This window comes from Crassostrea angulata, chromosome 10, assembly GCF_025612915.1.
Source record: "Crassostrea angulata isolate pt1a10 chromosome 10, ASM2561291v2, whole genome shotgun sequence".
NCBI lineage: Eukaryota > Metazoa > Mollusca > Bivalvia > Ostreida > Ostreidae > Magallana > Magallana angulata.
Window position 1 is genome coordinate 42,426,928 of NC_069120.1, and position 12,393 is coordinate 42,439,320.

Genomic DNA, 12,393 nt, shown 5'->3' on the forward strand with positions numbered 1-12,393 from the left:
TACAAAAAACAATTACAGCAATGTGACAATAGAGTAGAAATAAAATGAATTATGACAGGAACACTGTTCCATACTTTTTTTTAAGAACAAATAGGGGAGGTTTGTAAATAATACAAATTTCCTAACAAATTTCTCGCTAAATTACTTATAGATATTAGTTAAATCACTTACAAAATATAGAAGACAGAATTATGAGTAAATCTTTCCTAAATTGCAATAATTAAAAGTTGACTGTCAACCACGTGTAGTACATGTGTATAAAACATCGAACAGTTATTTTGCAGAAATTAGAAATCATGCATAAAAAAGGTTGCATCAGAAGATAGCCTACATTCATATCTAATCATTTACACAATGCATAAGACAAATAAACATTTAACTTACACTGTGGTAGGCCACAATTGCCTCGAACTACAAACAACGATCAGCAAACATGGCTGACGAGACTTTCCTAACAAGGGCAATAACTCCAACAAATGAAAAGAAAGATAACTCTTAAAAAACAAAGGCAACACATATATAGAGTGTCGATGAGTTCACGGGCCTCATATCTAGTATAATTTAGAGTGTCTATGAGTTCACGGGCCTAATATCTTGTACTTTATAGAGTGTCGATGAGTTCACGGGCTTCATATCTTGTACAATATAGAGTGTCGATGAGTTCAAGGGCCTCATATCTTGTACTTTATAGAGAGTCGATGAGTTCACGGACTTCATATCTTGTATAATATAGATTGTCAATGAGTTCACGGGCCTCATATCTTGTACTATATAGGGTGGGGATGAGTTCACGGGCCTCATATCTGGTACAATATAGGGTGTCGATGAGATCACGGGCCTCATATCTTGTACTTTATAGAGTGTCGATGAGTTCACGGGCCTCATATCTAGTATAATCTAGAGTGTCGATGAGTTCACGGGCTTCATATCTTGTATAATATAGAGTGTCGATGAGTTCAAGGGCCTCATATCTTGTACTTTATAGAGAGTCGATGAGTTCACGGACTTCATATCTTGTATAATATAGATTGTCAATGAGTTCACGGGCCTCATATCTTGTACTATATAGGGTGGGGATGAGTTCACGGGCCTCATATCTGGTACAATATAGGGTGTCGATGAGATCACGGGCCTCATATCTTGTACTATATAGAGTGTCGATGAGTTCACGGGCCTAATTTCTTGTACTTTATAGAGTGTCGATGAGTTCACGGGCTTCATATCTTGTATAATATAGAGTGTCGATGAGTTCACAGGCTTCATATCTTGTAGAATACAGAGTGTTGATGAGTCACGGGCCTCATATGTAGTATAATATAGAGTGTTACTGAGTTCACCGGCCTCATATCTGGTATAATATAGAGTGTCGATGAGTTCACGTGCCTCATATCTTGTACTTTATGGAGTGTCGATGAGTTCACGGGCCTCATATCTTGTATAATATAGGGTGTCGATGAGTTCACGGGCCTCATATCTTGTACTTTATAGAGTGTCGATGAGTTCACGAGCCTCATATCTGGCATAATATAGAGTGTCGATGAGATCACGAGCCTCATATCTAGTATAATATAGAGTTTCAATAAGTTCCCAGGCCTTATATCTTGTACTATATAGAGTGTTACTAAGTACACGGGCCTCATATCTAGTACAATATAGAGTGTCGATGAGTTCATGGGCCTTATATCTTGTACAATATAGAGTGTTGATGAGTTCACGGACCTCATATGTAGTATAATATAGAGTGTTACTGAGGTCACCGGCCTCATATCTGGCATAATATAGTTTGTCGATGAGTTCACGAGCCTCATATCTAGTATAATATAGCGTGTGGATGAGTTCACGGGCCTCATATCTTGTACTATATAGAGTGTCGATGAGTTCACGGGCCTCATATCTAGTATTATATAGAGTGTTGATGAGTTCACGGGCCTCATATTTTGTACTATATAGGGTGTCAATAAGTTTATGGGCCTAGTATCTAGTTTAATATAGAGTGTAACTGAGTTCAAGGGCCTCATAGTCATATCTTATATAGAGTGTCGATGAGTTCACGGGCCTCATATCTTGTACTATATAGAGTGTCGATGAGTTCACGGGCCTCATATTTCGTATTTTATAGTCACTTGATACAAGTACTTTTTACAGTTTTAAAGTCAGGGGCAAACTTAATTTTATACTTTCATTTATAATATAAACAAGAAGCTACATAAACACATAATTTTTACGGAAAGAATGTTAGTTTAAAACATTCATATAAGAAATACACAAAAACGGCTTACGTATTCAAAACGTGTGTTTACAATCGAGTTCACGGGCTTTCTGCTATTGAGGTCACGGGCTTATAGACTCTCCCGTGTTGAAGTGCAACGAAAGATAACTCTTCCTTCCCAGACCCCGATTTTAGATGAATTTAATTTACATTTTCTTTCAGTTTGTTTATTTCCCGACTTGGCTGAAATACATGACTGGCCTTAATTCAGTTCCGATTTTCCGTACTTGTAATCCACGAATGCATGACAGTTAATAGATTTCTAAGCACGTGCACTTCAAATCACAAGGAGAATTCGCATCAGCTGAGTTCAAACAAATGTTCCCACACCTTCAAATACCCGCTGGCGACCAGAGTTTGACCTGGCCTGTTGATTTCTTAGTCGACGCTATCCGGCCACATTGTTTACAAGCGGCACTGATTTTTATTAATAAACTGGTGAACAAATACTGCCCTCCCAACCAATCGCTAAGCCCCTATCTATTCTAAAGGTTCCTCAGCGTCGGGTATCAATTTTAGATGGACAGAAGAACGCTTCATCTCTTCTTTCTATCATCATCCAAATTCACTACACAACTCAACAAATTTTACCTTCCATCAGATAGCAAGCGAAATAGCGCATTGGCAACACTCTCGCCTAGGAATCTAAGGGTACTCGGATCGATACCACTGTGCGGAACCAATTTTTTTTTTCCTTTTTTTGGCGTAAATTGATTTTTCTCTAATTACTCAATAATTATCAACATTTTCGGGAATTTTTTTTTTAATCATTTTGGAAGGTGGAAAGGCCTCTAATTGTTCCGTGAACAATTAGTCTACTAGTTTATTATTGTTGTATTTACCGAAAAGTATGCTACTTTTATAAAAAACAAAAGAGACATTATATTTTGTTAAGAATAGTTCTTCAATTCTATACCATATATCCTTAACTTCAGGGCATTCTGTGAATAAATGTTCTATTGTTTCAATGTTTAATTTACAGAAGTTACAAAGAGGAGAGTCTTAAAGCTTAATTTTATAGAGATAATTATTTGTAGGAACAATTCTATGCAATATTTGATATTGCATCCGTTGGAGTTTAGATTCAAGAGTAACTTTAAATGGAAGTTCAAAAATATTTCAAAAATATCAAATTCATTCATATCATTTCCTTTTTCTCTCCAATTTATTACAGAGGTAATTTGCTTTTTCTTTTCTCTAGTAAGTAAATTGTACATATCTTTACATCTTTTTTGTAAAACGCTTTTAGGGGCATTGGTATATATGGCTGAATCTTTTGCTTTACTTGCGTCATAATACATGTCCCTATATATTAAAAAATTGCATTCCTCAATCCTACATATTCTACATAATTAGTTTTTACATTTAAGTTAGTAATCGATTCAAAAGTTACGAAATTACAATTTGGATCAAAAAGGTTAATAATACAAATCGTTGTTTTAGAAATACAGATGCCTTGTTTATTTTAATTTTTGGATTATACTATATATGTTCAGATGGAATAAATTCTTTTATAGTTATCTGGCAATCAGTTGTTTCGGTCCAGTTGTGGAGTAATTCTTTCCAGAAACAATTTTGTATCCCTGACTGCAGTCTTGAATGATTGTATTTTTTTTAAATTTTGTGTATATCTGACCCCCAGAGATAACTGAATAAAGCTTTATCAGACTTTTGTATTAATTCATGGTTAGGGTTTGGTAAGGTTAAAATCAAATGATTCATTTTGGGTAAAATTAGAGTTTTTATAACAACACTTCTTCCAATTGGAGTGAATTTTGTTGATTTCCATTGTTTAATTGTTTGTTAATTTCCAAAAATTTACTTTCATAGTTAAGTTCTGGCATTTGAAATAAGTTAACTGAAAATTTAATTCCTAGCAGATCAAAAGTTGTATTATTCCAGATCAGTTTCCATCTCGAATTATAAAAAAAACTTTTGAGAATTTTTTTCTGCCTATCCAGACCATTTTTGTTTTCGTAAAGTTAATTCTTAGACCTGAAATACAATACTCGCAAAAATATCTAATTCTATAAGAATCCCATTTAAAGATTCTGGTTATCTAGTTTTGACAAGAGATGTATCATCTGCATATTGAGAGATTTTATATTTTTCTCCATCTATTGTTATTTCCTTAATACACTGTATCTTTGTTATTTCTTATTACAATTTCAAATATTTCAGCACATAATAAATTTAAATAGGGTGAAATTGTGTCACCCTGCCAACAGCCTCTTTGAGGTTTAAAATATTTTGAAGAGAATCTATTTTGTAAGACACATAAATTTATATCTTTACAAAATGTTTAACCCCAATCTTTGATAGGTTGACCAAAATTGAATATGTCAAGTGTCTGATAAATAAAATCCCATGATATCAAATCAAAAGCTTGTTTAAAATCATCATTAGCAGACCAGGTATGGAATTTCGTTCTGTATAGTTCATAATGACATATATAATCTAATGTTTTCACATATAAATCTCCCTTTTATAAAACCTGTTTAATTTACTTATTAATATGTCTAGAATTTTTTTAAAGCGTTCTGCAATACAACCTGAAGCTATTTCATATATGACATTAAGAGGACTAATAAGGCGCCAATTTTTCAATTTTTTTTTTAGGTTTTCCATTTTGTGGTATGCAAGTTATAATCCCTAATTGCATTAATTCCTTATAATTATTAACTGCTCTTGTAATAAGAGAGCTTATATATGTCCAGAAACTTGTTCAAAAACTTAAAAAATGCACATGTAAATCCATCAGGACCAGGAGTTTTGTCATTTTCATTTAAAAAAAAAAAAAAGAATTTCAGACTTGGATAATAGGCCTTCAATACTTTTAAACTCTGTATCGCTCAACTTTGGAAATTCAATTTTCTTTAATTTTGTAATATTTTCCTTTTTGTATAAGTTTTCATAAAACTTTTGTTTCATCTAAGATTTTAACTGGTCAGATACTTGTTCATCATCCTTAACCACTTGAGATATTTGCATACTTATGTAATTTCTTGCTGCAAGTGAAGTGAAATATTTAGAGGGTTTCTCTCCATCTTTTATCCATTTAATCTTTGCCCTAATACATTGAGCCTGCATCTTTTTCTTTCTAAAAGCCTCAAGCTCTGTTTGTTTATCGGTTAGCTCTTCTGTGGAATAATCTATTAAGTTTTGTTCTATATTTGATAATGTAGGGATTGAAAAAAGTTCAATGTCGTTGTCCGAGCAGTATGAGTTATGTACGCTTTTAAAAAATTCATTATCTTTTAAGTGTTTTTCAGTTTACTTTCTATAATACGATACATGTACTTTATATGCGTTTATTTACAAACACGGACATACTAGCAACTATCGAAAGACTCGCGTAACGCAATTTCAAAGGTCGTTTTATGCATCATTTTTTACATTGCATTTAAATCATTAACATAATATCCATTAGAAAATAAGGAATGTTATATTTTACTTCATTCCCGTATAGAATCAAGATTACGATGATTAAATTCTCACATGCCGTGTCGTCAAAATCGGGTATCTATTTTTATTATATCTCATTCAGTTTAGAACTTAGCGACAAACCAAATCTTCAAAGATCCGTAAGATTATAATTATCCTCGTCACTGTCTTTCGAAAATCAAGCTTCTTATGGAAACCTTGCAATATTCTTTTTCCTAGTGAAATCACTGAGTAAATGTGTGGTTTTCAGGTATTTCAGGTGCCAACCTTTTTAAACTTATCTCCTTTCAGTATTTACAGCTATATCCGTTGTAGGAGGGTACGCACCTGATGCCGGGATGGCAAGGGGACGGAAAACGCAACCCCATTTTTTTCTATTCTCTAAATCTTTCTCCGGCATTTTTGACATACAATTTGGTCAATGCACACGCTCTTTCCGAAGAATGTACTGCACTTACATTGCAAAACGTCCCCTTAAATAGTACCATTTCTCAAAGTTGTTTTTGAAAGGCAAACGCAGCAGTTTGTGCTGGGCATTATTATTTTTGTCGGTTTTTATTTTGCAAAATTCGTCCCCAGGGCTGGGTTCTCCTGAAAGTTTCTATATAAATTTACTCCTTTGAAAAAAACCCCTATCAAATATTTAAAAATATTTAGGAGCAGGTCGGTGATGTTGTCCGGAAAATCCATCTTCCCTGAAGGCCAATTTTTTGTGTTATTTGCAATAGACCCTTTGCAGGCAATGCTTTTGCTGAAGATGCATGTCATGTATCAGTGATAATAAATTTTGATATTTGGTAACTCATTACGGTTTTGCTGATTACCTTATTATTTTTATCTACAGGCCATTTTTCTATGAGGGGTGGGGTATTCTTTTGCATACTACTGGTGGTGCAGATTATGCCACAGCATTTGACATTGCCTCATGGCGCCTTTTAGGCTTACCAGTTGTAAGACTGGACTTGGTTATACTGTACAAGTGCTTATTTTGACGGTATGTTGTTAATTGTGAACATCTTTTCCCATGCAGGGTTCATATATTTGCATTTTTATGGATGCTTGACAAGGCTGTATATTGATTACTCGACTCACTTATTAAGCGGCCATGGTCCGTTCAGCCAATTTAAAGAATACAGTCTGACAGCTTTCTTCTTACTTTAAATACAGGATATATTGGCACTCCCTAATTGTAGCTTTCATCTTTGTTAACATTTTCTACTCAGCCTGGTACTTAATGTGTTAGAGGACTATTGATATCCAAATAAGCAATCAATGATTAAAAGCCGTGGACTTCATGCTACAAGGAATATACATCACATGTTTAAGCCTATTCTTTCTTGCATGTGTGAATCTTTCAACACTAACTACAGCTAACAAGAAGTCATACAGTATCGTCGCCATATTATTTGCGACCTGCTTGTTACAAAAGTGTACACCAAAACTCGAATATAAAAAATACGAATATAGCAAACTTACTAAGGAACTTTTATGTATTTCCCGACAAAATTCTATTATAAACCTATAGAAAATTACTGTATATAACGAACACGGTAATAGCGAATTTACCACTATAACGAAGTAATTTTAAGACCCACGCTGCAAAAATTTTGAGGTATTTTATCATCAAGTAATAAACATTTTCCATTACAAATTCATTGAAAATATATGAACTTTTAAGATGAATAACAATATAAAATACTGAAATTCATTTTTTTCACAGAAAATGAAAAGGGAAATTGAAAAGAAAGCCTATTTTGACATTTTTTGTAGGTTGTGGTGATATGCGTCAGCGGTTTATATATATTTATATATTCATATTCATATATATATGGTCGCTACCTTCATAACCCGCATAAATAATCAAAGAAAGCATTTTATTGCTTATCTTCACATCTTATTATTATTTTTTTTTTACAAATTAATAAAATGTATTCAAAATTGCTATTGATAATTGTACTGTCAGATTTCTGCTGATTTATGAAACTATTTCAAGGTGTAGTGAACCACAATAAGCTTAAACTTGCTAAATATTTCCAAAGTATATATATCAAATGATTGTGCTTATTTTATCACTCACTAAGAGTTGACAAATGACAACCATAAAAAATTTTTAACTTCGATTTATTCAGAAATAAACTTTTTAATGATCGTATTTCAATTTTGACCAGAATTAAAAAATAACTACAAAATCCGTACAAAGGTCTCTACCAGAAAAAGTTGTATGTTAATTTTAAAAAAATGAAAAATGACAATAACAAACTGTTAAAAAACTCAAAAATCCATATAAAAATTCAAAGCAAATCAAACACGAACCTCTTAAAAGATAGAGGTGGGATCAGGTGCCTTGGAGGAATAAGCATTCCCTGCTAATTAATTTGATTGGAAAATATTCTTATAATACCGCTATGATTTTAAAAATGATGATTATCTAATTAAAGTTTATTTTGTTGCACAGTCAGTGGCGAAATACTAAGAAATACTAAGCATACAAGTCTTACTATTCACAATATATTAGGACATTTATCAAAACTGAGGGAAAAGTATCCCAATTAAAATAATACGTTTTGCCAACTTGCATTTAGAAATTGATGTTTATCATTTTTATTATTATTGATTTCTATATCAAATCACTCTATTGATATAGTACGCAATGACTCCACCAGCGTAAATATTCATTGTTTTCACGTACATGGGCAAATATGTATATCGCAAATGCAAAATATTTATGTGGCGAGCTACAAAAACGTATCCGGTGCCTTCCACATAATTATGTAAGACAGGTGTGGCTGCCAAATATATCATAGGATAGCCATTTTGCTATTTTAAGACAGTGGCAAGATAATTGATTTGGAATTCGGCATTTGCCAGACCCTTTTTTTTATATTACACCTATCAGGATTGTAGTTGTAATTTAACTTTTCGTGTTTTCAATGCATCTATATACAAAAAGCTTATTGATTCTATAGAATAACAATAATTATTTAATTAAAGTATCTATAAAAACATTAATTTAGAAGAATAAGACACGGGACCTAACTTTCGATGACCTGATCGGCTTGGTTGCGGGATGGAAATGGGTTACCAGGGGCGTTATAATTCTTATATACATTTTACAATTTAAAAAAAATGTTAAGAAAATCTCAATAAAAAGCGCAATAATACAAAGCAAGAAAAAATCATCGGATTCAAAACTGCACAAATGAAAAAAATATCAGATCAAAACCGACATATGTGGTGTGGTTTCGTTTCTCACAAAAAAGTCTATCTTTAGACCGCATTTACTTTGAAAATTCAAATGACATAGGTGTCAACATTTCTCACTGATTCACATCTTTGATGAAAATAACTATTAAGTATCTTAATTGTCGATGGTGAAATGTCCGTATTTGATATTAAGTGAACTTTTCAATTCCGAGCAAATCGTTTTGCAAAATCCACTAATGTCCGTACGAGCATAGAAATGTGATTTTTCAAAATCATCACATCAGCTGCAAGCAAAAGCGAAAAAACAAAGACTATGATGACGACGCCAAACGACCCAATGGACCGAGAGGATGGCCGGTTGTCCTTGACACTTATCTTCTTTCTCAGAGTCGACGACAGCTGCTCCTTGTTGACGATCAGTTCTTTCTTCATCTTTTCGATGATTTTAGAGAGTTCCGAACTTGTGTAATTCTTCTGGACATGTACCATATTACATGGACACGTACAATCAGCTGTCAACAGAGAGTTTGTCATCATAACGTTAATGTATTAAAACTAGATGTTTAATTGATCCTCACTCGCTACACAAAGATTTGTGTAGCAAAAGAGTAAGAAAGCGGACCTTGATTCCAATGTTCAATTAGGTTGGCCGAAAGTTCAGACACGTAGCATGGAAGGGGGGTTTTCTCAGATATTTTTTTCTGAATCTACACATAATAAATTGAATTAAATGGAAATTACCCCTCTTCCCTCACTTTGTTTTTTTGGGGGTGGCCATACAAGTATAAAAAATTGAAGTGAAATTTGAAGAGGTGTAAAATTGAAGTACTAAGTACATTAGTCATGAAGTCAAAAACATATTAGTTACACTTTATTTTGTTAGTATGTGTGTGTGTGTGTGTGTGAAAGGACTGTATGAATGTGAATACCCATTTATCTTACAAAGCACAAGTGATGGCTGATGGTATTCAAATCGAGCTGTCAAGGGTTATCAACTCTTTCAAAACGAAAAGATGTTCTTAATTTTTAGAAAACAAAAAAACTATTCTATACTCTGACTGCAAGATGAACATTTTGTTTTAGATAGTGAACAATATGTTAAAGCACAGTGGTGTTACACGTGTTTATTTTAAAATTCCTTTACTTCAAATTCAAGAGGAGTATGCATTCTTTTTATTAACTAGACTTTGACCCGTGCGTGCACGGGTTGACATTGTATATTATGTCGGGCATTTACGAAATAGATATGATACATCAAATTTGCACACCATGTTGACATTCAGAACTCTCGGAATTTTTCATATTTAACGCACTGAGTTAGAACTATCTCCCGTATTTTCTTTTATGAACAAAATATATAGCAAATGTTTAATGAAAATTTACACGTATTTGCATTATTTTTAATGAGTTTATCCATGCAAATGTGATATTGTGGAAACATAAACTAAAGAGCATCCCGTGATTTAGCGTGAATGTAATGCGCATGCACAAGATTTTAAAATCCCAAAAATTCAGACGATTTCCGGATTTTTTAAAGGAATTTTCTTTGACTATTAATTAGCGAAGTCTGACTGAGAAAAGTTAAAAACAAATTGGTAATCTTCAAGTACCAATGATGTTAATAATATGTCAAACGAAAGACAGTAGTCTTTCGATTTCTCGGTATTAAAGCTAAAAAATTCGATTCTATTATTTTAATTTAGTAGTGTATATAATTTTAAATTTAAGATTCTCAGAGAAAAAAAAAATAATGAAGGAAGCATGATTGCTTTGAATCTTGTTATTGAGGAAAATAAAAATGACTCTCATTAATGTTTATGAACCGAACACTGATACTCCTAGTTTTAATGAAAAAGTCCGAGAGACTTTTCTTGAATTTAATGATAACTACTTTTTTCTCTGTGGGGATTTGAACATTGCACTTAATACTTCAATTGATACTTACAACTATTTACATGTTAATAATCCCAAAGTAAGGGATAAAGTGCTTGAAATTATGACAGATTTACAAAACTAATGATTGACTACTACAGAATCTTGTATCTAGAAAATAAAATTTATACTTCATACTAAAAAACCCTTGATTCTAGCGCGCCTTGACTACATACTAATTTCTGAGAGTTTATCAAATGTTGTTAACAGATTTTCATAAAGCGAGGCTATAAATCAGATCACTCAGCTGTGATTTCGGAAATAAAATTGAATTCTTTTTTCTAAAAGGGCATGGTCTTTGGAAGTTTAATACATGTAATGACATGATGAATTACATGTAGAAAAAAGTAAAACAAACTACAACTAGTAAAGGAAACTTTCCTTAAAATAATCTGTATCATTCTGATAACAATGATGATAGAACATTTCTTGAAGTTCTTATAGAAATAAGGGGAATAACTATCTCTTATGCATTTTTAAAAAAGGAAAGAGAAAAACAAGAAAAATTATTATAAGAAGAAATAGAACAGGTGGAATCGGAACATCTGTTTAATACATCCATCCTTGAGGAGAAAAGGTTATCTTACGAGAACATAAGAAAAACAAAAATGCAAAAAAGGTCAAATAATAAGGTCACGTACAAGATGGGTGGAAGAAGGGGAGAAACCCACCAAATTCTTTTGTAACTTAGAATCTCGTCACTTAGTAATAAAACAATAAAAAGGGTTGATGTCGGGAGCGATGCAATGACCGTAAATTCCTTATTAAACGCGAGGAATACTATCTGCGTAAAATGGCGAGAAGCATCCTTCGTGGATTTCAAAATCACGCTTTTATTTTCTGAGAGTTGAAAACTATTAGAAATAAGGAGAACCGTTCGCTGGTTTATATTCTCGCGATTTGATACAAACTAGCAGGATCGCAGAATTATGTACTCGCGTAATACAAATGTAGAAGGAATTTACAGTATATATGATCCATTTGAAATACTCAATCAAATAAAATCCTTCTATGAGACTTTGTACACTAATTATGATAAGGATCTGATTGATATTGATTTAAATGATATTATAGATATTACTTATGTAAAGACTTCTGAAGATCATACTTTTAAACTACTTGAAAAAAAAATCAGAAAGTGAAATTCTTGACGTGTTAAAAAACATGAAAAATAATAAGTCTCTTAGAAGCGACAGCTTTACTGCTGAGTTTTTCAAATATATTTTTGGAATGACCTAAAGTGTTTTATTTTACAAGAAATCGACTGTATATTCACCAAAAACAGTTTCCTATTACCCAAAGACTTGGTATGATATCTTGTTTACCCAAAGGGGATAAACCTCGGTAGTTTCTAAAAGGTTGGAGGCCAGTTACTTTCTCTAATGATTTTTTTATAAGTTAATATAGTTAATTCTTATATAAAGATTGATAACAACAGTGTTTTCTACAAAAAACGGTATCAAAATGGTGTTAACTATGTTTTTGATTTTTTATCAAATGACGGTAACTTTTTATCGAAAAACATGTTTCATCAAAAGTTCAAT

The 12,393-nt window shown here is 32.6% G+C and overlaps 1 protein-coding gene across 1 annotated transcript in view; it reads right to left on the bottom strand.

The window, feature by feature from the left end:
• Positions 1-7,667: 7,667 nt before the first annotated feature.
• The window catches only part of LOC128164529 (uncharacterized), a 33,975-nt gene continuing 29,249 nt past the window's right edge, over positions 7,668-12,393 (bottom strand). Inside the window, exon 12 of the mRNA XM_052828436.1 lies at positions 7,668-9,429. Coding sequence (XP_052684396.1) covers positions 9,119-9,429 — 311 coding nt within the window. The 3' untranslated portion in view covers positions 7,668-9,118. The remainder of the gene's footprint in view (positions 9,430-12,393) is intronic.